The following is a 27,997-nucleotide window of genomic DNA, read 5'->3' as shown; positions in this document are numbered from 1 at the left end:
CAGTGTCCGAAACTTGGAGTGACGAAACATGTCTCAGTCAGGTGAAAAAGTAAAGGTAAAGAGATGGCTGCATAGCCCAAATCTTGTTTCAAATCTAAACTAGTGACTGGAGGGTACCTTATTGCTTCGGATGCTCCGAGGGAGCTGTTCAGCAGAAAGAGAGCTCACCCCTGGGGCTGGGAACAGGCTCTGGGACGTTCCCCGCACACCCCGTGTTCGCTTACGCATTTAGAGTGGTGCCTTTACTGAAGGAAATGTCATTTGACAAACCCTGATTCTAATGTTTTTGCCCATCTGGGTGGGTTTTAAAAGGCTTGTTAGCAAATACCTAATTGCCTTTTAAGTGATTTCCCCCCTGCCCCACTGGAAGGATGGTATTGTATAAAAACTGTTCTCATCATCAGCTCCTCGGGGAAGGAAGCGCTTGGTTCCAGCTGGCCCATAGGTCCCTAAAGGCAGTGGCTGCAGTTCTAGTTGAGGCTCCTGTTAGGTTCTCAGTCCATGGATAACAGATGGGGAACAGAGACTGCCCTTTTTATAGCCCACAGCTCTTTGAGAAGTTTTTCAGGCACGTTTCTTTTTCCTGCTTTTGTGTTAGAAGTTAAACATGGGGAAGATGGGTGAGCCGCTTAACAAGCAGGAGATAAATCTCTGCCATTGTATCTTGGTGATCTCTGTGTTACTATACAGTGTTCTTTTCCTACATGTCAATGTATATGTTATTTATTTAGTTTTATAGAAGATAGTGGCAGCACATACCAAATTTTGACAGGTATTTTTGACTTTTGGCTTAAAATCTTTGGGATTTTTAGCTATATTTACAGCTTAAGATTCATAATAGTGTGTTCTTGCAAGCTTGCAGATTATTATGGAGAGACTTTGGTTTCTGTGTAGTCCAAGGTACTTACAAAATTTCTCTTTATATCAGACTGCTGGGAAAATGGGCCCGTTTCAAGGTCTGCCTTCCTATAGCAGTAAACAAATTGTTTCAGGCTGGTTTTCCATGTGCTTTATATACCTCTGGGCTTGGTTGTATGGGATCAACTGAACTCTGCTTCAACTTGTCAGGGGGAAGGGGATCTCTTTATACTCAACTTCTGTTTTCTTGGCAGTTCTCCGACTCGGCAGGCTATGTGGGGTTTGCTAACCTGCCCAACCAGGTTCACAGGAAATCTGTGAAGAAGGGCTTTGAATTCACACTGATGGTGGTCGGTGAGTGTCTTGTTTAAGTCTTTCTGACTGTTAAACAACAACAACAAAATTCTTTCCCATAGACATATACACTTAGCAATTGGCTGTTACACAGAAGGAAAAACTTTGACCTTTTCCACACTCTCCAATTAAATCTCTTACTATTTTGTCATGTTTGGTAGGAGGGAGTATTTGTAGCGATTTAAGATGATAACTTTGAGCCAACGGGACATTCTTGTGTTCCTGACTCACCATCAGATGGTGGGGATGGTTCCTTATTCTTTCTTTGACGCCCATTTCCTCAGCTGAAAGCACGAGTGCACAGGGTGAATGTCTGGCTGTCGAGATGGTGAGGCCATTGTGTTTCCTGCTGTTCTGCACTGACTCACTCTGGTGTTAAAACTAAGCTTTTCATCTGCCTGTTCTGGGAAGGAGCACCTGTAGCAGTCCTTGGTGGAAAGTCCCTTGGGCACAGAGTTGGTTTAAGTGACATGATGAATTGTGCTTGTGTTGGATCAGTTTAATGTCACACAAGTGCAAAGGGAGCCCATGGTACTATCCCCTCTTTGTAGCAGTTACCTTGGAATTCCATGTTATGGAAAAATGAAACTGAGATGTATAATGCTTCCTTCTTATCCTCTGTGCCCTGTAGTGCCCTTTGGATTTATTTAGTGACAGAGCATTCAGCAATGTCTGTAAAATAAATAGGTAATTTGTGATAAGTGGAAAGTTCTTCTATTTTGTGTAGTTTGTGATGATAAATACAGGTAACGTCTCCATCTCTTAAGGTTAGGTCAGTACCATCTGAAATAACACGGCCAATTGTTCTAAATCCTGACTCCTTTGATTCCTTGGGTTAGGAAAAAGTGACTTTTTGAAATCCAGATTTAGTAATTGCATTTACAGGTTTAACTTCAGTACTTTGATGTAGGACCAAATGTGTATGACCTGAAGTTCTAGAATTATGGAACTTTGAATTTTGAATAATCTTCTGTGATTTTCTGTCTCATGTTTCATAGGACATACGTAGCTTGACCATAAGGGTGCAAAGCTCAGCTGTTAGTTTGGGATTGCATTATTCCTTCTCCCTCCTAACAGTGTTCCACGTTCAATTTCTAGCTTAGGAAAACCTCAAAGCTCTCAGAAATTTTCAACAAGAGAGTTACAGCTGCTGATTTTGTAAGTTTATGTGAAAAAAGCGCTTTTATTTTCCTGAAGTAACCTATCTCTAGATCTATAGTCAGTGCTGTATGACCTTTCAGCTTTTATTATGAAATGTATTACAGTAAACTTAGCATTTTCATGTAACGTTTATAAAAGCACTAGAGGCTTGTTTTTCCTGTGTTTTAAAGTGCTTAGCTGAGCCTTTGATGTTTTTTATCTCAAAAAAACTAGGGTGGATCCTGATGAACAAATTATTTTTTCTCCATAATGTGGGCTTGGGGAAAAGGGAGGTGCCTTTAGAAGCCTGGAGAAAAAGATGTATATGCTTAATAACCTGAATTATTTTGTTTGTAGGTGAGTCTGGCTTGGGAAAATCCACTTTAATTAACAGTCTGTTCCTGACTGATCTCTATCCAGAACGTTATATTCCTGGAGCTGCAGGTAAATGTGGTTTTGCAGTTTCTCCAGACCATATCTTATGAAATCTCGTGTTCTTCCAGTTGACTTTGCTTCATTCTGATAACTTCACCCATGAGACCCTTTCTTCATGCTGTCTAGATGTATTTTAATCCTCCAAATTATATATTTTTTGAGCTGTCATCTTCTCATTTCTGTTTCCTTCCAACAGCTTTTGTTGTTTCTTCATCAATTTTTATTAAAGAAACAACCCCCCCATACCTAAATGTGGTTGAGCTTTAATCCCCATTTCCTCTAATTATTTGCCTTTAATGCCTTAAATCCTGGTTAGAGGCATAAATGCTTTTTGATAAAGGATCTAGCATGCTTCTGAGTGTTACTACTTTCTTTTTGCATTTGTCATGAGTAAATCCCCCTTCTTCAATTAATTGCTTCTTGTTTATTTACAAAAATGTGGTGTTAAATTTTGACTAGCCAGCTTTGGTTTTTTCCTTTAAAATATTTTGTGATGTAGGTTACAGCACACTCCAAATTGCCTTTTCTCCCCTGTTGCCCTCTCCTGTAGGGGTTGCTGCAGCCATCGATAGGCCTAATAACAATCACAATGTTCCTTTATTTTAGAGAAAATAGAGAGAACTGTTCAAATTGAAGCTTCCACGGTGGAGATAGAGGAGCGAGGGGTGAAGCTGCGTTTAACGGTGGTTGACACACCGGGGTACGGAGATGCCATCAACAGCCAGGACTGGTACGTGTGGGAATGCTGCTCCGCTCGGTCCCATCTGCCTCATAAACAGGGCTCTGTCTGTCTCCAGTGGGGCAGAACTCTGGTGGAGGGAAATTCTGTCTTTTTGTGTCTCTGGCCCATCCAGTTTCCCTGGTTTTAAGACAACGCTTTTCATTCCCTGTCCTTCATATGTACTACTAGCAATCTGGAGAGAATTGCATTTTTTTAATGGTGGAGCTACTATGTAGCTCTCTCTGGCCTAAATGTCGCTGATAATCTCTAACGGATGAAATAATTGTCCGCGGATACGCTGAACAATGCATATGTACTACTAGCAATCTGGAGAGAATTACATTTTTTAAAGTGATGGAGCTACTGTGTAGCTCTCTCTGGCCTAAAATTCGCTGATAATCTTTAACGGATGAAATAATTGTCTGCGGATACACTGAACAATATACATAATTGCTTTAGCATAAAGGTTATGAAGAAAGAAAATGGTCAAGTAGCTATGAAGGAATTGGGCAGTTTGTAACAAAACTAGAATTAATAAGTTTCTTCATAAATGTAATTTCCAAATCATCGTCGTCATGCACTTGTCTTTAACTGTGGAAGACTGATCCTGGGATAATGTTTTTCAAATAAAGACGAGGTCTATTAACATGCTTACCTGAATTATTGCAGTGCAACTAGAAGCTAAACTTTGAATTTTCATGTGGTTGTCTTGTAAGAAGTGCTAGCAGTGTTTATTTTGCTTTGCCATTAATTTTTGTTGACACTTTTTTGTGGTGGTGACCCTAAGGCAAACAAACTGCCACTGTGCAGAGAAGGGGAGCATAAAGCTAATACTGGTTGATTTGAGTCCTTCAGTATAAGGTAAAGATCAGGAAGGAGGCAAATAACTGATAAAATAAACATCTCTAGTGGCAATAGAATGTTGTGTAATCTTTTCTTGACAGAACGCTGGGTTATCTGGAGCCTTGTGAAGAACATTGTTATCAGGCGTGTTTTTTCTTTGCTCTCCATGGTGTGCTGCAGGAACAGCAGAACTGAAGGCAGTGAAGTCGTGGTACACTGACTGAAAGTTTGAGAGTGAAGCTGCACTGGGATTTTTATTTTTATTTTCCTCCCAGTTTTCCTACCTTATTAAGTTAAAAATAATTAAACTTTTAGAGTAGGTCTGAGGCATCTTTCTGGAGTGCAGTGTGGCCTTGCTTATTTTGTGCACTGTTGACTAGAGCTTCCTTCCGCTGGAGCGAGGAGCCCTGCAGCCTGTGCATTGTGTGACGCAGGGCTCTTCCTGTTGATTGTGTTCTAATGCCCTTTGTTTATTCTGCTAAAATGTTTCTTAGAGACCTACGTGTTTGGATTTTTCCCCTTTCTTTTTGGAGCCTTGCTAAATAGAGTCATTCCGTGGTGATTCAGAGCCAGTAGAACAGTTCACTGGTTTATACTTAGTTTTCTGTGACAAATCTTAAACATCAACATACATTACGGGAACAAATAGTACTTACATACTACAAAATTAAAAGATACAGTTAACTTTAATTGTTTCTCTCTCTAGTCCTGTTTCCTTATGTCACATAAAAAGACTGTTTAAGCCGTGACAAGCGTCATTTTGCCAAAGTCTGTTGGTTTTTCTAGGATGTCCCGGGGCTGGGATGGACAGGTCTGTGTTCCAAGCTGCACCAGGAGAGCGTGGTGCAGCTGCCTCCTGTCCTCGTAGCTCAGAGGAAGCAATGAGTTCATGTTCTTGGACTTACCTTTGTGTTCAGGAGCACTTTCCGCAGTTGAGCGTAACCGGTAGATGGTGCTGATCTTGGTTCGAGTTTCATAAAACCCTTTTTTGGGGAAAGCTGCGATTTGTGCAGACTACCTGCTTTTCGGGGTGATGAATTTTTATAAGGTTATTTTCAAGCAGAGGCAAATCAAAGAGGCACGATGTCCCCGGGAGGCAGCAGTTGCTGATGCTGTTTTAAATGTCTTTCTCCTAAATAGATTTCCTAATGGCTTTTGGCTTTTGGCTTCTGCCTTTGCATTGATGAAAGGACTTAATTTTACAGTTTGACTTTCAAGGATGGGAGCTGGGGTCAATTTTTATGTATTTTCTATGGCAGAAGAAGTGCTGGTAAGGATTATGTGTTGTCAGGAGTCTGTCCAAGGGAACTTGTCCTGGACTGGAAGAATAACGGTGTTGGATTGGCAAAGGAGTTGTTACAGATTTTGTACAATGCATTCTCTAAAATAGATTGTTTTTTGTTTCCCAAACGCTGTTGTGCTTAAAACAGCCTGTGAGAAAAGGTGGATGCTGACCACAATTAACTATAGGGATAACTTTTTAGATCGTGTGAAGCTTTAGTGCCAGCTGGAGCTCTGGAGTCTAAGTTCAGCCTGTGCCTGGGAACGCTCTGGCATCGCTCCGGGTGGGTGTCTGGAGCCCAGCAGAGCTCTGTGCTGCGGGTTTGCAGCGTGTGGTGATTCCTCCCTACCCAAGGGCATTGGGGTCATGAGAGAAACGTGTCTTTAAGGCAATGTCCTTCATCAGACAGAAAGGATCTGATGAGAGGAGGAAAGAGAAATTGCTTCATGCATGGATTTGGGATCAAATTTGGCATCAAAAAGATGGTTTTGACAAAACCAGTCCAGATGACTTTAACTTGCCACTCTGGGTTGCAGTGCTGCAGGCCATCCTTTGGTCCCGGCGTTCTGCCTGCTGCTGGCTTTCTTTTTTAACAAACATATGTTAAGCTGTATTTTGTGCTTTTTGGCAGCTTGGTAATTTTGTTTGTTTTCCCTCGATGGGCTGAATGCAGTGGTGTTGTTTGGTGTCCATACAGGATGTGCTCTCTGCTCCTAATGTCAGCGCTGCCTGAGCCAGGTGCTTCCCGGAAGCGGGGAGGTACAGGACACCAGCGCCACAGCTAGAGGGAAAATTAGAGCTATTAGTGCTAGAAAACAGCACGTAAACTAATTGCGTTGCCAGATAAATGTGTGATAGTTACTTTCCCATGTTCGTGCTTGGTTTCTGTCCTAATATTTGTATGTCTTCAGTTTAGTTACCTTTCACCAGCTGAGAGCAACAGGAACATAAAACATGCTGTCCTTTTCCAACACATCTAGGCATTAAGCTGCTGGTTCTTAAAGAGTTGAGCAGCACCAAGGTCAAAACCTACTAAATTCCCTGTTGTGCTGTGTGGTCTTCTGTAGTATGATGTAGAATGGTGCAAATCTTGCAAAGATATAAATATGTATGTATATATTCTGCTGGGGATCTGTTTCTCTGGATCCAAACACTTACTCTGCTTTGGCCGATCCACTTCCCTCCAGGTTCTCTTCCATCATTCTTGTTACTCTCTTCCATGACCATCATTCCAGCCCCCAGCCCAGGGCTGAGCTGTGCAGCCCAGCACAGCATTTGCCATCATTCTGTGTCTTCATTTACCGGATTACTAATTCTTTTTTTTTTTTTGTATTCTCTTGTCTGTTTCATCATTAAATTTCTCTGTCAAATGTCACTTTCTCAGCAAAAGAAATACTATTTTCCAAGTTAAGCTTTCTGCTCGGTTTTTCCCCAAGCAGTTTAAGATGTATTCCTGACACAAGCATCTGCCTAATCTTATCTTCATCAGTGTGTTCATTTCCCTTTCCCTGTGGTACTTAATATGAAGTGTCCTTTTATATTAATGTTGTTTGCAGGTGTCTACATGCTCTGGAATATCTTCTTAGTAATGCATTGTGTTCTCTTTTCTCTCTCTAATCACTGCTCTGTGTATCTGATTAATCTATATGATGAAATCTTGTGTTCCTTTACTTCTTTGCAGGGCATATTTTAAATTGCCTTGAACTAAGTAGGAATTATTTTTCTTTGCCAACAGAAAAGGATTCTGTAAGGTAACAAAAATAGCTTAATAAATCATGTGATGCTTTAGTGCATGACTTGCAAATGTATTTGTCCTTAATTCAAACAGACTAGAATACCAGGATTTTCATAGGTAACTATAGAAACCCAGCTCTGGGGTCAGGGCTGTAAATCAAGAGGATGTCCGGGATATGTCAGTAGTCAGCTGGTTTAAAAACAAATCCCCACTCCCTGCCCTCAGGCAAAAAGCAGAAAAATCCTCAATCTACTGTTCCTGTCTGTGTTGTCTCAGTGCACTGACTGCTTTTTTCCTGATCTTGCACTTGAACTTTTTATCCAGTGGCCGGAGTAATGCTTGAATGTAGCTCTGGGTGTAAATTGACACTTGGTGCTTGCTGTGAAAACATCTTCTTGTGTTATCAAAATACGTTTCCTCAGTAGTGGTACAATGCTAGGAAATTGAATTTTTGTAACAGAAGAGTTCTTAAGAACATAACAAGGAGAATCGCACTTTTATTATCTTTTCGTAATTCTTTTTTTATCATTTTAAAGCTGATCTAAGATGCCTCTCTTTTTCCTCCCCCTCCCATACCACAGTTTCAAAACAATAATCCAGTACATTGACAACCAGTTTGAGAGGTACCTCCATGATGAGAGCGGTCTGAACAGGCGCCACATCATAGACAACAGGGTCCATTGCTGTTTTTACTTCATCTCGCCCTTTGGCCATGGGTAAGAAAAAGCTCTTGAGCTCTTCTATTTTAGGGTGTTATATTGTGTTCCTAAGTCTGTTCATTACTTGAACTGGAAACTTAACTTTAATTGAGTTACTTCCTACGCTGTCAGTTAGCCAGTGCAATTAAAATGGTCTTTGGGGATTAATGCTCTCCTCTGATTTGTCCCCTTTTTGGCATTTATTACTGTTTTGAAGCAGTCAGTGTTATGTTGTTTATCATGCAGAAACATAAAAGCTTATAATATCCGATTAATCTTATAGTGGCAATTTTAATTGCAATTCAACCTTTATACAACCAAGCTGATAAACAAGCACTCTGACTTAATTTATTCTGGAAATACTATTTATGTAGATACTTGAAATAAATAACTTTTAATACACTTGGTCTGTTAAGAAACAAGCAAACAAAAACCCATGCCTTTTTTTTTTTTTCTGTTGTTTTTTCCACTTGTTGGCAGGCTGAAACCTTTAGATGTAGAATTCATGAAGGCTCTTCATGGCAAAGTGAACATTGTCCCTGTGATTGCCAAGGCCGACACGCTGACGCTGAAGGAGAGAGAGCGGCTGAAGAGAAGGGTAGGTCTGACACTTGTTCAGGAGAACAATGCAGCCCCTACAGTGTAAAGCCAAATATGAAGGAAATTCAGACTGAAGAGGGGTGAATGATACTGACCAAGGAACTCACCTTCGGGAAGTGTGGGGTGGGAGATCTTCACTGAAGCCTGCTGTGCTTTACCAGTTACACTTACAAGGAAAATTGCCCAAGAAATGGAATAAACCCTCTGTATCTGAGGAAGTTGCAAGTGGGGACGTTTGTGACTGTTTGAACCTTGTGTGCAATGTGGACAAACATTTTCACTGAAGGGGAAGAGAGGTATTTATAGAAAAGTGACTAGGTTTGTGATGAACTGGGGTATGTGGGAGAACTAATTCATTGAGGTAAAAAGCACCTCTAGATCTTGCTAGGAGAAATCCTGTCCAGGCTCTTGAGCTTCTGTTTTGTTCCTCTGTGAATGCTCTGAGGAGATGACGGTTTCCATGGGCAAATGGGAGGAACTGGTAGGGAGATAACAAAGCAGGGATAATGGCTGCTTATCCTGGTTTCACCCCTTCTGTTTCTGTGGCTGCACTGACTTTGTGAAGGGTTTTGATCTGATAGTAATGTTGTTTGTGGAGCTGCTACTTGTTATAAAGAAACCGTATTTGATCTTTCAGCACTGTGCTTCAGGCTCAGTTTTCATATGTACTTAATTTTTGGTTCAGCATTCAGTAGCAGAATGATGTTGAAAGATTTGAAGCAGGCATTTAAGTGGAACCTTATTTATTTGGCAATATAATTCATTGGGAATCTGAACATTCTGCTTTGTCAGTTCAAATGCATAAAATAAAAGGATATGAAATAGGTTCTAGCTACAGTCATCTTTTGCAAAAGCAGTTCTTAGGTGAAATGAAGAGGAACATACTCTTACCAGGTTTCAGTACTTGCTGTAATTCTTTTGGGGAATCTTCTTCTGAGCTCCTTTCATCTGCTGCTCGGAGGCCTCTCAGGGTTGAGCACAGCAACGAGCTCTTTGCCAGTCACCTCCAGTTACCCCAGATTTCAGCTGGAACATGGCAGTAGCACAGGCAAACATGTTTCCCAGTGTGAGTGTGGAGTTGCTTGTTTTCTAGTACGGGTCTGTAAGTGATGTTAGACTGAGGGTTTGTGATGTATGGTAACTGGGGAGGATGGAGATGAATCCCAGTTTACGTGCCCTGTGATGAACTGATTATTTAAAGGCAACCTCTCTTGACATATTCAGTGCTAAGTGCTTTCTAGTTTGAGCAAAGTTACTTTTAACTAATTGGTCTTTAAACCAGCCTTGACTTACACGTATGGACACCACACTTGTGCACTGGGTAAATGTAAGGGGATGAATGGGGCTTGTGCTGCAGCCCGAGGGAGGGGGGAGGAACAGGTAAACACGTCTCATTATTTTTGTGCTGCTGGCAAAGGTCACTCCACAAATGGAGTTTACACTGAGTCAAATGTATCATGTGGTTCCAAAGCTTTGAAAGTCTGGCTACTGTATATTGTTCTAACTCAAAGCGTCTTGGCTAAAAGAATCCCTAATCAAGAGTAAGAATCAAAATCCTGCTTTGCTGACGCAGCTTGAAGTCTTATTTTTTTTAGATGTTTCTGCCATTTGGCCATCAATCTAAAGTAAAATGTTTTTGTTTTGCCGCCTTGGACTAAGTAGCAAGATCAGTTTGTGGTGCTTGCAAAGGAAACCCAGCTTGGAGTAATTCCTGTTTGGTCTTTCTGGAATTCAAAGTTATTTTTTAAAACTGTTGAGTGGGAAGAAATGCAAGGCAGTTTCACAAGCTGTGCCATGCAAGGCTGCTAAGGAAACCTGCTCAAAAGAATGACTTCATGAGAGGGGAACTAATATTTTGACTTTTTTTTTGATTTCCCATGGGAAGGCTAATCTTTAGGAACACAGAACCCTCTGAGGCCAATAAAATTCAGATTTGAAGAAGCAAAACGCTGCTTCATTGTTAGGACCATAAAATACAGTTTGTTTTTATTGCAATTCTTTTTCCTTTCAGGAAAGCACTAGGTTTAACAGCTGTAATATATTATTCTAGCACCCCTTGTTGTCGACTTTCCCGTTATTGTTTCACTTGTATTTTATCTTCAAGATCTCAGCCAGGTTAAATGTGCTTTCTTGCTTTATGCAGCTACTGAGAGGCAAGGGCTGCAGCGCTGCCCCTCTCCCAGCTGTGCATCTTCTGCTGCCATTTGCTGACAACTTCATTATCTTCCTTTTTGCAGAACAGTAGCAATGTGTTGGTTTAAATGTAACTGTGTGAAGGTAGCTCTTAATTGCTTATTGGCAACACCTTCTCCCAAATTTCTTTTTTCCTTTAAAAGTACTGCTCTTTGTGTAGGTGGGGGCTAATAATATTTAATTGAGTGTGCACGCGTGTGTGAGTGCGGGGGATGTTTATATACCTGGCAGGAAAACATTGTCAGGGGAATAGCTGTGCTTCAAACGTGATCATTCCTCTTCTCGTGGTGTGAGGGATTGTTTTAATTTAACCAGCTGTTCAATAATAGTTTAATAGCTCCTCTTGGACAAGTTTCACTTGTACTGTAGCTATCGGATGCGATTGCACAGAGATGGGGGAACCCAGCAGAGCTTTGGGGAGGCTCGTTGGGACCCCGCGTCCATCTGAAGTCTGCTCCTATTTGTGGTGTGTTGTCCAGTTCATGTCCAGTTACATATGGAGTAATGACAGAACAAGTCCTTACAGTGCCTTTTCCAAATGGTCTTACAATTACCTCAACCCCCCTGATTTTGCCCAAACTCTGACCGCTGTGAGTTCATTACTGCTGTGGTGGGGTTGGGGGTTGCAGCTCGTTAGGGAATAAATACTCATCAAGGAAGCTGGCCCAGGTAACCTGTTCTGCTGAGACACCCACAGCGCATCCTCCGTGCTCTCTCGTGCCACCACACTTCCCTCAGTGACAGAACATCTCGGTGCCTCGGGTGGGTTTCTGACATAAATGTCTGTAATAGCGTGGCAGCAGGAGCGTTCCCCTGGGGAGAGAAGTGACTGTGCCACCCCTGGGGGCTGCCACAGCCCGGGTGACACTCTCACCCTGGGGCCCTTCATCAGGGAAGGAGGGTGTACAGGAACACAGGGCAGCAACACCACTAGTAACAATAAAGCAAGCTGTTTATGGATGTACCACTAGTAACAATAAAGCAAGCTGTTTATGTGTGGTTTTTCTCTGAGTGGATTTAGAATAACTTTCTCCAGTTTAAGTGGATCATAAGCTTTTGTCTTTTTCATTCAAGAGGCAACAGCCCTGTCTCTTTACAGTTTTGTACATCTGAAATACATGAAAATATACTTTGACATGAGCTGTGTGGTTTTGATGCTGTAACTAATGAATCCTTCTACCATTCACTGCTTTTACTTTTTTTTCATATAAACTTCACTGGTTTTGTCTGCTCCTTTATTATGCTCCATGTAAATCTCCTGGGTTTTTAAAAATGTAATTGCTACGTTTTCTAAAAATGCATTTTTCATTTGTGCTTTTTAAAAAAATCTTTAAGTTTGTGTTATTTGGCACTTTGTACATGGACTCAGGTACTATCTGTTAGTCTTCAGAAAGCACTGTGCCAGAGTGCATTGTGTTACAGACACTGTATGAGTTTTGCAGCTGACATTCATAGCAACTGGTGTCCTGATTCCCATGTTTGTTCCCTGAGTACAAGTACAGATTGTTGTCTGAAGGCCTTTATTTTAAATCTGTATTTCTGTATGACTGCACAGAAGTGCTAGTGAAGGTCACATCCATCAGGAATGTCACAAAACACCTTTAGAGTCTGTTCTTCTTGGGACAGAGGGACGGGTGAGCTGCTGCTGGGGCTTAGCTGTGTCTGAGTGCGCAGAGCGATCGCAGGGTCTATTGTAGGTTCCTTTCTTCATTTTGAGTTCTCTAGATGCAACAGACAAATCAATCAATTCTATGTATTTTTGTCTTAATACCTCTTCAATGAAATAAGAATTTATTATTATTCCCTTTTTGTAAACTTCAGGTTCTAGATGAGATTTCTGAACATGGCATTAGGATCTATCAGCTCCCTGATGCAGATTCTGATGAAGATGAGGAGTTTAAAGAACAAACCAGAGTTTTAAAGGCAAGTTTCACTCCTAATCTATCATTTTGCTGCAGTAGTTCTACAAGCCTACAGTAAGCTTAAAAGTACTTTATTGCTTTAGAATATTTTGAAAATTCAAGTTTTCTTTGGATGTTGACTCTGAATTAGTCCTTTTTATTCCAGTCTAGTGTGTCATGACGTTCTTTTCTCTTTTAAATGTAAGTGACTCTTCTCCAAGAGCTGTGATTTGCAGTCTGTTTCCTGACTCAATCCTTTTAACATGCAAGCAAAGAGAGTGCCCTGTGAATGTGTTGTGGTTACTACACTAATTAGCAACTTTCCTCTCATTAGAGCAGATAATAAAGGTTTTACTGCAGTCATTTTCTCTCTGTGCTGTGACGCTTGCAAAGGTGCTTGAGGAACGTCTCTGAAATTCTCTCCTGACCCTTCAGCGTGTGGCTGTTGGCCCGTTTCCAGGGGTGATGTTATGGCAGATGACGACAGGTTGTACCCAGCCTGTACTTCAACAACAGTCAAGTGTTCCTAAAGCAAAGCATCATTTCCTGCTGTGCCTCCGAGACAAAGAGGTCTGATGAACCTGCAGGTGTTAATAGTGTGAGGCTGCATTGCCAGGAATTGGATTCGTTGGGTTTCTGATGTGGAAGGATTTTAGTAGAGTGCATTTCTCAATATTTCTTTTTTCCCCTCTCTGGTCTGTTACTTAAAAGTCTTTGCGATTTTCTTAAAAGAAAAATAAAAAGCAACCAATCAAACCCCAAAGCAGTACCTTGTTTTGCTCCCTCTAACTAGGCTAGCATTCCCTTCGCCGTCATTGGATCCAACCAACTTATTGAGGTGAAAGGGAAAAAAATCAGAGGCCGTCTGTATCCCTGGGGAGTTGTTGAAGTTGAAAATCCAGAGCACAACGATTTCCTGAAGTTACGCACAATGCTGGTGTGAGTAATGGTAAAATGATCCATCTCCTGGGGTGATGTCACCGTTACAATGACGAGAGAGGTACCAGAACGTGATCTCCTTAACTCAGATCCAGCTCTGCAGGCAGCTGAGAGTGACTTTTTTGCCCCCTGCAGCTTGTTTTGCTGCTGTAACTCTCTGATCTCTGAATTCAGAAAATATTTTCTGTATTTTACATTGGTTCACAGAAGGCATAAAAACTGTCACATGTATCTGACAATCTCCTGGCTTTACATACAAATTGACATTTTCTCATCATGCAATGGGTGGGGCAGAAAGGCTTTTAAAATATGGCTCAAAATGATGGATTAAAGCATGAGGAGTGTTCTAAAGGTAAAGCTCCGTTTTCTCAGCAGTGTGGGAAGTCCTATTTTGAATATGGTACCCTGTCCCTTTCTGATTTGAGCTGATATGATTTGATCTCTATTCTGCCTCGAGATTTTTTTTTAATTGAAAAAAATTCCATTTTTTGAAAATCTTTTTAAAAAATGATATCTGGGCGTTGTTGGAAATGGAATCCTGTGACGTAGCCCTGATCTCAGTCTGCGCCGGGCAGGGGTTGCCCTCTGCTGGTCACCGATAACCGGCATCTCTTCTTCTGGCACTCGGGAGCTGTTAGGCAATGTCCGCTGTGATGGGATCCCGGGAGCTCCACCTAGCTCTCAGTTACAAATTATACTTAATAGCACTTAAGAGTCAAAAAATACTTTAGGAATTAAAGTATCTTTCTCAATAACAGCCTTCACAAGGTTCTTGCACAACAAAGACCGGTTAATACAGCTCCTGTACAATAATTAGTAAACAAGAAGAGGAGTAACAGACTCTCTATCTTTGAAGAAGATTGGTGGAGAGCACTTAAGTGCAAATTAAAGACCAATAAACATGAAAGCCGTGTCCTGGCTGGCTTTGTGGCAGACCGGGTCTGTAGGGATTATTTTCCCAGTAAATACATCCATTATATAAAACAAAAATAGAAGATAAAAAAGGATGTTTTTCCTTCTTTGACAAGAAGGACAAAGTGTTCACTAGCCCTTTGTGTGTTGCAGGACGCACATGCAGGACCTGCAGGAGGTGACCCAGGATCTGCACTACGAGAACTTCCGCTCGGAGAGGCTCAAACGCACTGGCAAGTGAGTGTGTGCCCTTGGGCTGGGCTGCTTGGGAGAGCCTTCAGTTCCCACTGGGACCTGCGACTTGCTCTTCCTCCTGTAACGAGTTATTTCTCATGGCACTTCAACCTGTGGCACTACTGAAATTTGTATGAAATGCTCTTCTTGAAGAGCAGTAATATCTAGCAATGTGCTGTGCTTACACACAGCTGGTCTTGCGTTCACATCCATTCCCTTTTCTCAAGGCTTTTAATTGGAATTTGCCCAGAGAGGCAGTGGGCTGTGAGCAAGACAGGTTTTTATTTAATTGTATCTCCTTGGAAAAAGTAAATTCCAGTGGACACATTTAAATAGCCCCAGCCCATCTGATCAGGTCAGGTGTAGCTTCTTCAGCTGTAAGGCTGCTTTGGTGGGTGTTCTCATGTTCCTTCACACAGAGCTAGAGAGAGAGGTTTAGACCAGACCACACAATCTTTTTTTTGGTAATGTGTGCGGGTTTTGTGGATTATTTTTTTTTTCTTGGTAAGGATTCTGTCCTTGGCAGAGTTAAAGCAAAAAAATCGGCATCTCCCTGTGCTGGATCTCTTTTTCTAGCACTCTTGTTCCCACTTTACTTGTTCTTCAAGTATTCAACCAGGCATTTTGATCTTAAGGAAGAAAGGAAACAGCCTACGCAGGTTTCTAATAGCTCATTTTGTATCATGGATAGATGGAGGGAATCTCTTGATTAGAGTAAATTACAAAAACCACCCATAACAGTGAAGAAATAGAATTTTAAGAAACAGAGGGTGAATAATAGGAGCCTGAGGTAAAGATGGCCTTTTACAAAAGGAAAGCATGGGTTTACCAATGTCCTCGTTTCCCCTGTGAGGAAGCACATAAGCTTTTTTTGTTGTTATGTTAGCTGAAATATGAACCTTGATTCTCTTTTTGGACACTTTTGCTTCTGTATCTTACAGCATAAATGTGTTCTTTTGTTCAATAGGCCTGTTGAAGAGGACGTGGTAGACAAGGATAGAATCCTCCAGCAGAAAGAGGCTGAGGTAAGAAGGAGCTTCTAAAACTGTTGTTCTTTAATGCAACGTGCTGTGCTCCAGTCTCAGCGTCCTACGTCAGCTGCTGCCCGTGGAGTGTGGGGCTGGGGTGTGATAAACAGCAGCCCTGGGCTGCCCATACAGGGAGCTTGGTTTGTAGCCACTGTGTGCTGTGGATGGCAGCAGCACGGGGACTCCTGGTGTCAGCAGGGCATTTATCACTTCAGCCTGGATGCTCATTTTCCATAGGGATAGTTGCTATTTTTAAAGTAATGAAATCAATTTACGTTTGTGAGCTATGTGTGCTGCTTGAGACGTGGCGTGTTGGGGTAGGCTGAGACTCTGATGCCATTTCAGATGGGCATGGCTTACTACAGGCATGTTCCCTGTACGTTTCTTCTCGTGTCTTGTGGCTGTGAAGTAGAAAAGGTTTGAGTTGTAAAAGTCCTGTGATATAATTAATGTGCGTGGCTTTTCATCTTAATCTTGTCTTGCAGCAAAATTAATAGTATTTCTCTTGTACCAGTCAACTTAAGAATCTGATGTTTTCAATCTCTGATTTCTTACTCTGGTTTCAAGTTGTTACTAGGCCTTTCAACTTAACATTTTTATGCTAAAGTTCTAAAGATTCAGAGATTTTTAGCCTGGTATTTAAATTGGAGTAGTACACTGCCAACGCCTATGACTGCCAGCATTGTGAAAACTTAAGACTTGCTGCCAACTGGAAGATAGTGTTTCTTCTGTTTATCCTTCTTTTACCTAATTCAGCTTGGATTCAAGTCCATAAATAGTGGAAGGCGTTATTTAAAAGATGAATGCATATATGCATGATTTGGAGTAGGAAATAAGAAACTACAAGCAGTTTTGTGTGTTTGAGGTGAAAGATTCAGACTCCCGTATATGGAAATTTTTGAAATATAGTTATTTCTGTCTGTGCATTTTCTTTTTCCTTTGTAGCATCCATATTTAAAAATAGCTAACCCTGGCATGTTGACATAAATAGCAAAAAAAAACTTTCCTAAAAGGAAATGCAGAAGCAGCTGATTATCACCATAACTAGTAGCTAATAATATGAATTACTGGAAGTGAAATGAGCTGCATCTTTATCGCTGTACAGCTTCACTTCAGCAGCACAAGCACCCTCAATGGCCATGCACTTAGTGGAATTTCTGTGAGTGTTCTGTACACAAATTAACTGCCTCCCACTGACTGACGTGTGCGAAACAACCCCAGACCATCAGCTGACAGCCAGGAGTACCAGGTGGTTTGAAAATGTCAAGAGCATTGTTTGGAAAGGTGGTGTAGCTCAAAGCCCCGGCCAGCCTGGCCTTGAACCCCTCCAGGGATGGGGTAGCCACAGCTTCTCTGGGCAAGTGTGTGTGTGTGTGTATATATATATATGTATATGTATGTATGTAATGTATGTTTTTATATAATATGACTAAAGGGATGAGGTCTTGAATTTCTTGGAGGACAATCTCTGAAAGTTTCTTCTGAGACTAATCACCTTGGAATAACTGCTGCTGAAGTTGCAGAGGATTAGGTTAGAACTTGAAAAAACAAATAGATTTTTAACTTCTGCATTCTATTATCCCAAAGAGATCAAGAGGCTTTGCTGAATCTTCTGTAGATAAGCTGGTCTGAAACCCCATCATCTCCATATCATCCCTAAGGTTCAGACTGGGAAGAGCCTGGGGAGGGAAGAGGCAGGAGGAAATGGGTTTGCATTCCATGGCCTTCGCAGAGAAAACAAATAGCCATTTCCCTCCCGTTGTGCATCCCCATCAGCACCGGGGCTTGGAGTTGTAGTTACAGTTGGGTGAGGTTCCTCTAACCTTGGAGGGAACGAACGCTTGGGCTGCTGCCAGGGTCATCTCTAGCCAGGCATCACTTCTGCTAAATGATCTTTTATTGTGCCAAAGGATGTGGTCCCCACTTCAGCAATCTGGAATTGCTAATCTGTCATTTTGGATTTATTGCTGAGCCTGGCTGTACTTTTTTGCTCATTTGCAAGTGATGACCTCTTTTTCTGAGCTAGCAAGTGAAAATAAGAGTATGGGATCCATGTTCCTTACTGTAAATATGCTGCAGTTCAGATTATTTTGATGTCGTAGTGTAAATGGGCATAAAGTTCAGGACGTTTGTAGTGCTGTGCTGTATTCTTCCTACTCTGAAAATATCTTGTAATAAAAACCTTTCAGAGTTTTGAGAGGCAATGCTTCCAGAAAAAAATTAAGGCTGTAATTATGTGGAAACAGCAAGGAATGAGCTTCCTCTGATTTTCCTGGTGAGCTGCCCCGAGGTGTTGGCACATCCCTGTGCTCCACTGCCCTCGGTGGGGCTGCCCAGCACCAGCCTGAGCATCGCAGTTAAATTGCCCCTGTGCTGTCGTGCTGTGACATCCTTCAGGGGACGATGGCAAGGTCCCTGCAGAACACAGCAATGCTGCTCTCACCAGGGAGAGGCTTTTGCTGTTGGGCAGGACCAGAGTCACGGTGTGCCCTTGGTGCTGGCGGTCCCTGAGGGAACACGGGTGTTGATGTGACACAACTTCAGTCTGTTGTGAGCTTTTGCATTTGCCTTTATTAAGAGGAAAGATGGTTTCTGTCTGTGCAGCAGGTCTGTAAGGGGAAGGCACCCGAGTTGGTTTTAGCTTCTGTTGTTATGTGCAGGAATAGATCTTACTGATTCTTATATGTGGCTATATCGAAAACTACACAATTATTCTTAGAATAATGAAAACTTCCTATACAAGCTGCAGATTATTGCATTATCTCCAGCTTGAGATGGACTTATATTTTATACAATGTGTGTGGAAATTGCAGCCTGTTTCTTTTCAAGTTTGTGAGATTGGGCACTTGTAATTGTGTGTGTGGAGCCTTCCCCACCCGTGTCTGGAAGGAAATACCTCATCATTTGTAAACCAAATTAGAGGTATTTGCATATACGTTTTGAAAATCCATATTACTGTTTCTTATTCTTTCTTAGGAATACTTACTTAAAATAATGTTATTTTTGGAAAAAAATGCATTATATATAATTGATCTCTTATGAGATGGAAATTAACTTGCAAGTGCCATAAGAAAACGCCTTTAAGAAAACAGTTATTTCCAGGAAAAATCATTGTTTAGATGCAAAAGTATTGGTGCTTAATATGTTTAGTCTCTCTTTCCAAATTTTGTAAACATATTTCTGTTTTGCTTTTGAAGTAGTTTCAAAATTCTGTCTGTGTTTTCAGCTGTTAGTGCTGCTAGAAGTTTCCCGAGGTCCATGGTAGCCCCAGATGAGTGTTGGCACATGGCATTGCCCGCTGCACACGTGTGTCGCAACAAAGCGGCGCTGGCTCCCTCAAGCAGGGTGTCTGCACGCACAGGAGGGGCCTCTGTGCTTTACTGGAGATTAAATGTCACTAACACAGGTCTGCAAATGTAGCTTGCTTCAAAGGATTTGGATTTTATTGCTTAATTTTCATTGTAAGTGATCTTACAAATGTTTTGTGGAAGTTGGATATAATGTATTAAGGAGTCTGAGGTGGGAAAAACAAAAGTTTTCAATCCTGTAAATTAATTGACATTTCCATTTTGTAAAGAAGCAAGTCAGATCCTCATTCTGCTATGGAAGAAAAAGATACAAAGTTTCCTGGGTTTTTGGATTTCTCATGAAATGGTTTTAAATGTGTGGGTGTTTTCCTCTTCCAGTTGCGCCGCATGCAGGAGATGATTGCACAGATGCAAGCCCAAATGAGGATGAAGCCTGGTGATGATTAAGATGCTTAACATCTGGATGCATCAGGTATTGCTTTTCTGACTGTTTACTCCTCTTACATAACAATAATCATTGGGAAAATTCTTAAGTTTGCACTTTGGAGTTGCCTTTACAGTACTTACACAGAACATGACTCCATTTTTTCTGTAGCCTAGAAAAAAAGACCTGTGCAGATGTCACCTTTCCAGCGGGTTTTAGGACCTCTAATTGTGTAACTTCAGTGCCTTGGTTTTGAATGATCTGTTTCTGTTAGCAAAAGAAACAGCTCAGGAAACTAATTTGACTGTATATAAACAAAAGTTCTGGTGTTTTGGGGGGTGTGGTCTGCTGAATTTATAGCAGGTTTTTCAAAGCACCAAACAGAGCTTGAGGCAACTGGTGATGTGCTGAACGAGGAGTCTGGTGATGCCGTGTGTGATACCATGGGTGGGATCAGAGGGAGGGAAGAAAAACCAATTCCTGTAGCAAATATTCCTGCTTTCTTCAGAATGCAGCTCTTCTGGCATAACTTCTCTTTTAAATGCAAGAATAAAAAAGAGAAGGGTATGAGGAGTCCTGTTGCTTAATACTCCAGTTTAATACTCCAGTTGTGATTGCTGGTCTTCTGGAATGTAAAGCTTGAATAAAATGGATTATATTATCCCTTATGACCTTGTGGCAGCTGCCAACATTCCAAGCCTAAAATAAGGAGATTTTTTGTTGCCTTTATTTGAACCTTCAGCCTTCCTGTTTATATTTAAAAAGAAAAATATAAAAAAAAAAAGGAAGAAAAAGAATAAAAAAGTTTCCTAAGGAATAAACTTATTCACTGAATTTCTCTTTAAGCAGAAGTTGATGGTTTAGTGTACTGGGAATCTTTGAGTGAAGTAGTTTAGGGGGGAGAAAAGTAATTCAAACTCAGGTTTCTTGCTGTCATAGTTCCAAGTCTTGTGGATAGAGGAGTCTTCACATCGTGTCTTCCAGCTTTCATGCTGAGATCTGTTTTCCCAGCACTGGGAATCTAAACAGTGAGGAGGATTTTGGGGCTGAGGATGCAGTGTGTGTGATGGCAGTGTCTGACACAGAGCTCTTGCTTCCTTGGGCAGGAATGGGGAATTTTCCAGCCTGTTCAATACGTTAGTCTGAGCTCAAGGCCCTGTTTTCATGGAGACTTTGTTATCCTGTGGCCAAATTCTGACCACTTGTGAAAGCAGCTGCTCGATGCAGGAGACCTGGTGCAGTCTACATTGTTATCACAGATTTCTGTGAAGGAGCTTGAGTCTGTGTGTAACTTACGAGTCCCATTGAATCACATGGCATCCTTCAAACTGATACTGAGTAAGAAAAAACCCACCCTGAATCTACTCAGCGTGTCCATAGCTGTTGCTGGCAGAGCACGGGTGGCAGATGGTACAAATACAGTCAGAACTGTCTTCTGGCTTTGCCATGAAGCAGTACCCGAGGGCCAACGGGATGCAGCGTTCCCGTAGATCGTTAGCCAGTTATGGCACCAGATTCCCTGTGTTTCACAGCTTCTGGTATTTATAAAAACAAATTGGGGCATGGTTTGTGCCAGGCTGAAGTTGCAGCCATGGATACGTAAGCAAACAGTTCTGAGCACCCTCACGTGTGTCCCAGGGAGATGTTCTGTAGATCCCGTGTTGCTAGAGGGGAGCATAGTCCCATTGAATCACATGGCATCCTTCAAACTGATACTGAGTAAGAAAAAACCCACCCTGAATCTACTCAGCGTGTCCATAGCTGTTGCTGGCAGAGCACGGGTGGCAGATGGTACAAATACAGTCAGAACTGTCTTCTGGCTTTGCCATGAAGCAGTACCCGAGGGCCAACGGGATGCAGCGTTCCCGTAGATCGTTAGCCAGTTATGGCACCAGATTCCCTGTGTTTCACAGCTTCTGGTATTTATAAAAACAAATTGGGGCATGGTTTGTGCCAGGCTGAAGTTGCAGCCATGGATACGTAAGCAAACAGTTCTGAGCACCCTCACGTGTGTCCCAGGGAGATGTTCTGTAGATCCCGTGTTGCTAGAGGGGAGCATGGCTGGGACCGCTCGGTGTGTTACACAGGGGAGCTCTGCAGGTTTGACCGAGTGTCCATATGATCATCTTGTGGGGCAGTTTGAACTAAATCTCAAGAAAGTTAGTTGATCTGAAATACTGAATGTGAACAAATTTGAAAAGGATTAGAATGAGAACATCATGTGGACATCCTGCTGTTCCTTTGGCATCACGAAGCTGCGGTTCTGCAGCTGCTGTGGGAGTCATTGTTTGACAGATTGCTTTCAGGCAAGAATTCTGAACTTTTTTTTTGTTACTCTTGAGGTATTGATTGAGAGACATTTAGTGTGATTTGCTGACTGTAGGCACAGGCAGGAGGGGGGTTGCAGCCCCGCTGACCCAGCGCGTTGCTGGGGGATGGTGACAGCGTGGGGAAGGGAATCCTCACCTGGAGCCCGGCCTCACAGAGGGCTCTCCCCTGCACACCCAGTGCCTGGAATGATGATCTCAGCCTCCAGCATTCCCATCAGATTTATTTGCTGTATTTTATTCAACTCGCTATTTCCAGAGAAACCAGGAAACTTGTAATTAGCACAGTATTTAACAGAACCAAACTGCCAACAAATTTAAATATACTTGATATCAATCTTTTTGTTCTGTTACAGCTTATCTTGAGCATCTCGTAGGTTCTAGTTTTACAAGAACTTTAAAGGATCAGCTTTGCTACTGTCTCTCCTCCAATTGCTCTTTTGCACCCTTCTTATGCTGAGAAAAATATTTAACTTCATAAATAACTTAGGTAAAAATTAACATTTTCCTCCTCTTTATTTTAGACAAGTTCCTATCTGTTCATTTTCTTCAAAAGTCCCTTAAAAATATATTCCCCTTCACAAAGCACAGCTGTAAAGATATTTTCAGATACTTGGGGAAAAGAGCAGTTTGGTGCAAATACCTTCATAGATAAGGGCTGAAGAGCGAGCAGCAGGATAACGAAATGTGGTAACGTCCAAACATGTGAAATACATCTGAAACCAGAAGTGGGTATTTCGGGGTGGGGAGGAGGTTGCTGAATGCTTTGAGGTTTTCTGGAAAGAGTCTGGCATTGCACAATGATGAGAAGTGCTGAACTCAAACCCTCGCTGAAAAGAGTGGTGAGTCTGTGTGATCACGAAGTGCTGCGAGATGGGGTGACTGGAAGCTCTGGTTTGCCCCATCCCTTTTGAATGGGGGTGTCTTTCAAGGGTTTGTGGAAAGAACAAAGGGAAAAATGACTTCAAACAGTTTCCTTCTCTCTCAAGCCAGAGTTAAGAGAAGCATCGGGGGGGTGACAGACGATACACAGGGGCCATGCTCAGAGGATGGAGAGATCTGTTGGGGTGGAGGAGCAGAAGCCTGATGGGGATGGGGAGCAGAGCTGGTGGGGACTGGGTTAGGGCAGGGGAGGAAGGTGGGTTGGAAACAGTAGTGCCCAGTGTGTCAGCTGCAGTGTGTGCCAAAGCCTGTGAGCCCAGGCCGAGTGGAGAAGCTGGGGGTGATGGGGGGCTGTGGAGAGCAGCCCTGCCAAAGGTGTGCTGACCTGTGCTTGCCTCTGAACCTCTCACAGCTCCCGCACACAGCCAGCACCCAGGGAGGTGTGTGCCCCAGCAGTGACAGCACAGCGAGGCACCAGAATATTTATGGTTTATTGGTTTGGGTTTTTTGCTTTTTTACCTTGACTTTTGAGATACTAATATTTATGGTTTATTGGTTTGGGTTTTTTTTACCTTGACTTTTGATATACAAATCTTACAAGTCCATGTGAGGCCTGGTGAAAATTTCAAGACGAGCTTGGATTGCTGCCTATGTTTGACAGGTCAAATGAAGGATTGGAGAGGGAGGAGATAGAGGGGGTGGAGTAAGTTACCAAAAATTAAAACAGATTTAGTTTTATTTGGATAGTCTACTATGAAAAGCTTTTGAAATTAGCCTGCAGTAATTCCAACAGCATATTTACCAGTTTCTGAACTTGTCCATCTCAAATGAACAAGTATTACGAAAAGCTGGAATTGTTTTTTCAAATGAAATGGTTATTAATGGGCGTTTCTTCCATTTCCTTCTCTTTCTGAAAGTGTAGTGCTCTGCAATCTGTTTTCCTCTTGTTATTCTTACAAATCTGGGTTGTCTGTCTTCCACCCAGCTTCGGATCGTGCTGGGACAAACCAGTAACAGAAGCCAGGCTGTGGAAAACAAATATAGCCAGCTGGAAATGCAGTTATGGTTAGGGAAGCGTGTTCAGGAAAAAACCCAAGCATCTTGCACTTAAAATATCTGTAGGATGGTGAAAATGCTTTTATTATAGCTCATGATTTCCACAACTGTTCTAAAGCCTCCTGAGCTCACTACCACTGCTCTGATTCTCGGTAAGAACAGTGCTGAAGGCACCAAACAGCCCGTGTTTTCTACCAGTGGACTGACATCATTGAGCAGAACAACACAAAGCATTGTCATAGCAACCAGCCTCCCGAAACGGTGCTGCTGAATGCGGAATTGATCTGATGAGAGATGTCATTTGAGGAAGTGAGGATCATGGTGTAGTTTTTGGCAGCTGAAATTGTGAGCCTGGAGAATGTGAAGCAAGTATTTGGGAGAAGTGCCTGGCGGTGCCAGTGGCTGTTCCTCTGGCTGGAAATTGGCCCAGCAGAGTCCCTCCTCCTCCTCCTGCCCTTCTCGGCACTCTCGGGGTGGAGGAGCTCAGCAAATCCTACGGTGGTGGCCCAGCACACGTTTTGGTTTCCCTTAGAGGGTAGACTTCTGATTGAAATTGTATTTTTTTTTTTTTCCTTTGTTATTGCCACCCTGCAGCGGGTGCCCCCCTGCCCTTGTGTGTAACGCACAGAGCCCCAGGCAGGCTTTGGATGAGGGTCACGGTATGGCTTTTATTCCTTGATGTACAGAACAATAGGACTTTCATTTGTGTTTGTTCATCTAAAAGTATTATCAGCAAGATAGTCCCCCCACCTCCCCAAAACTGAAACAGACTCCAGAGCTTTCCAAGGGAGTGACGCAATGTTTGCAAAACATCAAATGAAAAAGATCGACACACCCAATAGCAAGCTTTTTCTGATACTTTCACATAATTGCCCAAACTGTATCTCAATACATTTTGTCACTCAGTGGATTAATGTAGATCAGTTCAATTTTTGTCAAGTGATCCCAGAGAAGGTAAAACAGAGAGAATGTGATGTTCCTAATGGGTCACTGCAGAAACCCTGTTTTGTGGGGAAATGTCAGGGGGGAGTGGAAATACATTTACTTGCTTTTCAGAAATGTGCCAATGCCTTGGGAGGGATGAAGTCCCAGCACAGTGGCTACAGCAGCATTGTCAGTTCTTGTGAATACGTGTGGGGACACCTTGCACTCTGCCCAGGAGTGATCCAACGGGCATGTCCCACCTCCTGTGTCTCCGTGACACAGGGCTGGGTGCAGGAGGGATGCAGGGGGCCAGGGGAGGTACTGGCTGCCAGGATTTCTCAGACATTAGTGGATCTGAGGATGGGCTGCAGGGACCTTCCAGCTCCATGCCAGAGCCTGACGTGGTGTCACGGGGGACTTGGAAATGCTTCAGGCCACCTTTTGCTAAATAAACACTTTCAAAGGAACATTTCTTGTACTTCAAGAGCTTGGAGCCTGGTATGTATATGTGACTCAGTGAATATTAGCACATTAAATTAACTGGTAAACATTAGAAAGCAATTCAAACACCAATTTTTTAAGTTAGCAGATGTCATCAGCCAAGTATATGCTGTGGGGAAGTATAAGGGCTTGCTACAGACCAGCAAAAGGAAAGGGAACAAACTTGAAGCCTCAAAGTCATCAGAGGGTGACTGAAATATCAGAAACCCAGAGTATTGGGGGTGAGTGCCAATGTGAGTCCAAACTAGTGAACAACAGGACAGTGGCGTCACCCAATACTTGTTCTGGAAAGATGCAGTTTCTCAAAGTTCTAGCTGATGCCTGGGCACTACAAGGGCTGCAGCTACCACATGGGATGGGTGCTATTTGAAGGAAAAGAATTTAGGTCAGTGAGAAAATGTAACTGCTTATAAAGCAAATTTGTGTGATTGGGAATTCAGAAGTGCAGATGGGGAGGTGTCACTGCGTCGCAGTGGGGCTGGGAGCAGCCGAGGCTGCAGACCCTTCCTCCCTGTGTCGTCTGAAGCGCCGTCAGGAGCTCACATCGCAGCTGGAGGCGTTGGTGAAAGCTCTGTATTGGTGAGGGGAGTATGGGGACTGTAAGGTTAGTCTAATAAAACTGGAGATCAAACCTGTAAGGAGTGGTATCAACCTACTATATCATGAACTATTGTCTCATAAGGAGATTAGGAGGAAAAAGCAGTGAAATGAATGCAGGCCAAGATGCACAACCGTACCTTGCCCAAGTACGTTCTATGAGCATATAATATGTGGCTGTTGATGTGTCATAAAATGCGTTGCTGATGCTGGTAACACCAGTGCACAGCTGTGCTCCTAACAGCATTCGTTTTTATTAGAAATTCCAGCCTTTTTGTGAGTCTGAAACATCAGTCATGGTTTCCTCTTGGGCCGCCTCCTGTGACAGACCAGCATTAGGCAGGCAATGGCAGAAATTCAGCTTCTCTGTCACTCTCCAGGTGGCTGTGTCGCACAGTAGGTTAATTTTGAATTTGAATATTGAATTTGGTTAATGTGTGGACTCTGGCTTTAAAGCCTTGATGCTGGCTTGCTTGCTCTGGTTGTTGGGGAAGTGGTGGCCTCCTTACGATGGTAAGTGACTGTGTATTGAACGGAATTCCCGCTGTGGGAATGGCAAAGAGCCCAGGGCCCTGTCACCACTTCCCTCGCTCCCTGTCCCAGCGTGGCCTGGGTGAGGGCTGCCCTGTACAGGTGAGGTTACACAAGGCTTTTCTAGGATACTTCTTTTTTCCATCCAGATGAATGTTTAGATTAAGCTATTTTTCCTACCGGGAATGAGTAGTTTTGGTGCTGGAGAATTGGAGGTGTCTCCGAACTCCAAATCTGATGCGGCTGCTCGAGCAGGGCCTGGTTTCAGGGAAAGCTGGATTTCTGCTTTCTTTGTAGCAGCCTTTTAGAATGGCAAATAACTAGAGATATCCAAAAGTGGTAGTAACTTAGATGACAGACAGGTATCCTGTCCCTCAGCTGCATGTGTGCTGCTGTGTGAGTGCTTGGGAGATCCCTTTGCCCGACTGCTGTGAGGAGCAGAGTCAGAGGGTGTTGGGGCAGGGCCTCAGCCTCGTGGCTGCCGTGGCCCTGCGTGGAGAAGGGGCTGTAGCCCAGGGGCTGTGCTCTCCCAGGGGTGTGGGTGCTTCAGAAAGTACGTGGCTAAAAATAGTCTCACTTTATGTGCTCTTATTAGATATTTCTGATAAATATTTGGGGCCGAACTGTGTCTGACGGGGCCGGGCCGGTTCCCTTGCAGGCCTGAGATGCAGTGACTGGAACCCCCAATTCCCTGGCTTCTCTCAGGGGGGCTCAGGCTGCCCCAAATGCCAACGGGGCTGAGAGTTTGTCCTGTCTAATGCTCTTTGTTCTCCACTTGTGTCCGCAGCAGCACATGGCTCTGTCGTGGATGGGGCTCTTTTTCTCTGGCCGAACGGTAACGTCCCAAGGCAAACGCTGGATGCCGCAGATCAAGACCTGCGTTAAAACAAACACAAAGTCTGAAGATCGTGTTGTAAAACGGCTCGTTTTATATATTCAATGTTAATCAAGTTATATTGTATCTTTTTTGATTCTTTTGGTAACACTGTCTTCACACTTATAAATGTGCTTTTATTATCCTTCCTATACCTTTTTATACCGGAACTGACAGAGTGTGCTCTGTGGAGCATCATTGTGGTGGGTTAAGGAGTCAATCATGTATCTGCTGGGTTATTCTGAACTGTTTCGTGATTCATACTAAATGACGTGGTGGCCTGTTTACAGTAACCGTATGTGTGTGTGCACAGTATCACAGCTTTCATTGCCTTTCTCAGTCATTGTGTATCGTATCAGTTTCTCATAACTCTTTCTGCACTTCCGTTACTTCTGAGGCTTCATCTCTGGTGATTTCTGTTTGTGATGTACGAGGGAAGGTACAACCCGCTGAGGACTCACCGGTGGTGCCGAGGAGCTGCCTTGTCATCGTGCCTTACCACACACAGACACTGCCGGTGCCGGCGGCTCCGGGGCTGCCCCCGGGGACTGCTCCTTGGGTCCCGGGTGCCGATGGCAAGGATTTCTGTCACAGGTGTTTCTGTCAGCTGCACGATGGCATGTACTGACCTTTTTATATACCATGACACTAATTTTCATTCAAGTTTTGTAATAAATTGTACCAGTTGGAAAGTCTTGAA

The 27,997-nt window shown here is 42.8% G+C and overlaps 1 protein-coding gene across 2 annotated transcripts; it reads left to right on the top strand.

Annotated features, from left to right (window-relative positions):
- On the top strand, positions 1–27,997 carry LOC106889207 (septin-2). Of its 2 annotated transcripts, none has more exons than XM_014944016.1 (12): positions 1–55; positions 1,113–1,212; positions 2,710–2,796; positions 3,394–3,517; positions 7,950–8,084; positions 8,547–8,664; positions 12,681–12,782; positions 13,554–13,699; positions 14,765–14,848; positions 15,813–15,870; positions 19,560–19,653; positions 27,214–27,997. In XM_014944016.1, the coding sequence occupies exons 1-11, from the start codon at positions 29–31 to the stop codon at positions 19,626–19,628; spliced, it is 1,050 nt and encodes a 349-aa protein (XP_014799502.1). In that variant the 5' UTR covers positions 1–28; the 3' UTR covers positions 19,629–19,653; positions 27,214–27,997. The 2 variants fall into 2 exon arrangements, with proteins under 2 accessions (XP_014799502.1, XP_014799501.1); XM_014944015.1 differs by having other exon boundaries at positions 27,211–27,997.

The sequence above is a fragment of the Calidris pugnax genome, unplaced genomic scaffold (genome assembly GCF_001431845.1).
Source record: "Calidris pugnax isolate Ruff unplaced genomic scaffold, ASM143184v1 scaffold138, whole genome shotgun sequence".
Taxonomy (NCBI): Eukaryota; Metazoa; Chordata; class Aves; order Charadriiformes; family Scolopacidae; genus Calidris; species Calidris pugnax.
This window is presented reverse-complemented; position numbering and strand designations above follow the sequence as displayed.

Bases quoted from the DNA above. Each gene is read 5' to 3' on its own strand.
- LOC106889207 (XM_014944016.1), top strand. From the start codon at position 29: ATGTCTCAGTCAGGTGAAAAAGTAAAG. The intron at 1,213-2,709 runs GTGAGTGTCTTG...TTTTGTTTGTAG, and splicing joins ATTCACACTGATGGTGGTCG to GTGAGTCTGGCTTGGGAAAA. The intron at 12,783-13,553 runs GCAAGTTTCACT...CCCTCTAACTAG, and splicing joins AACAAACCAGAGTTTTAAAG to GCTAGCATTCCCTTCGCCGT.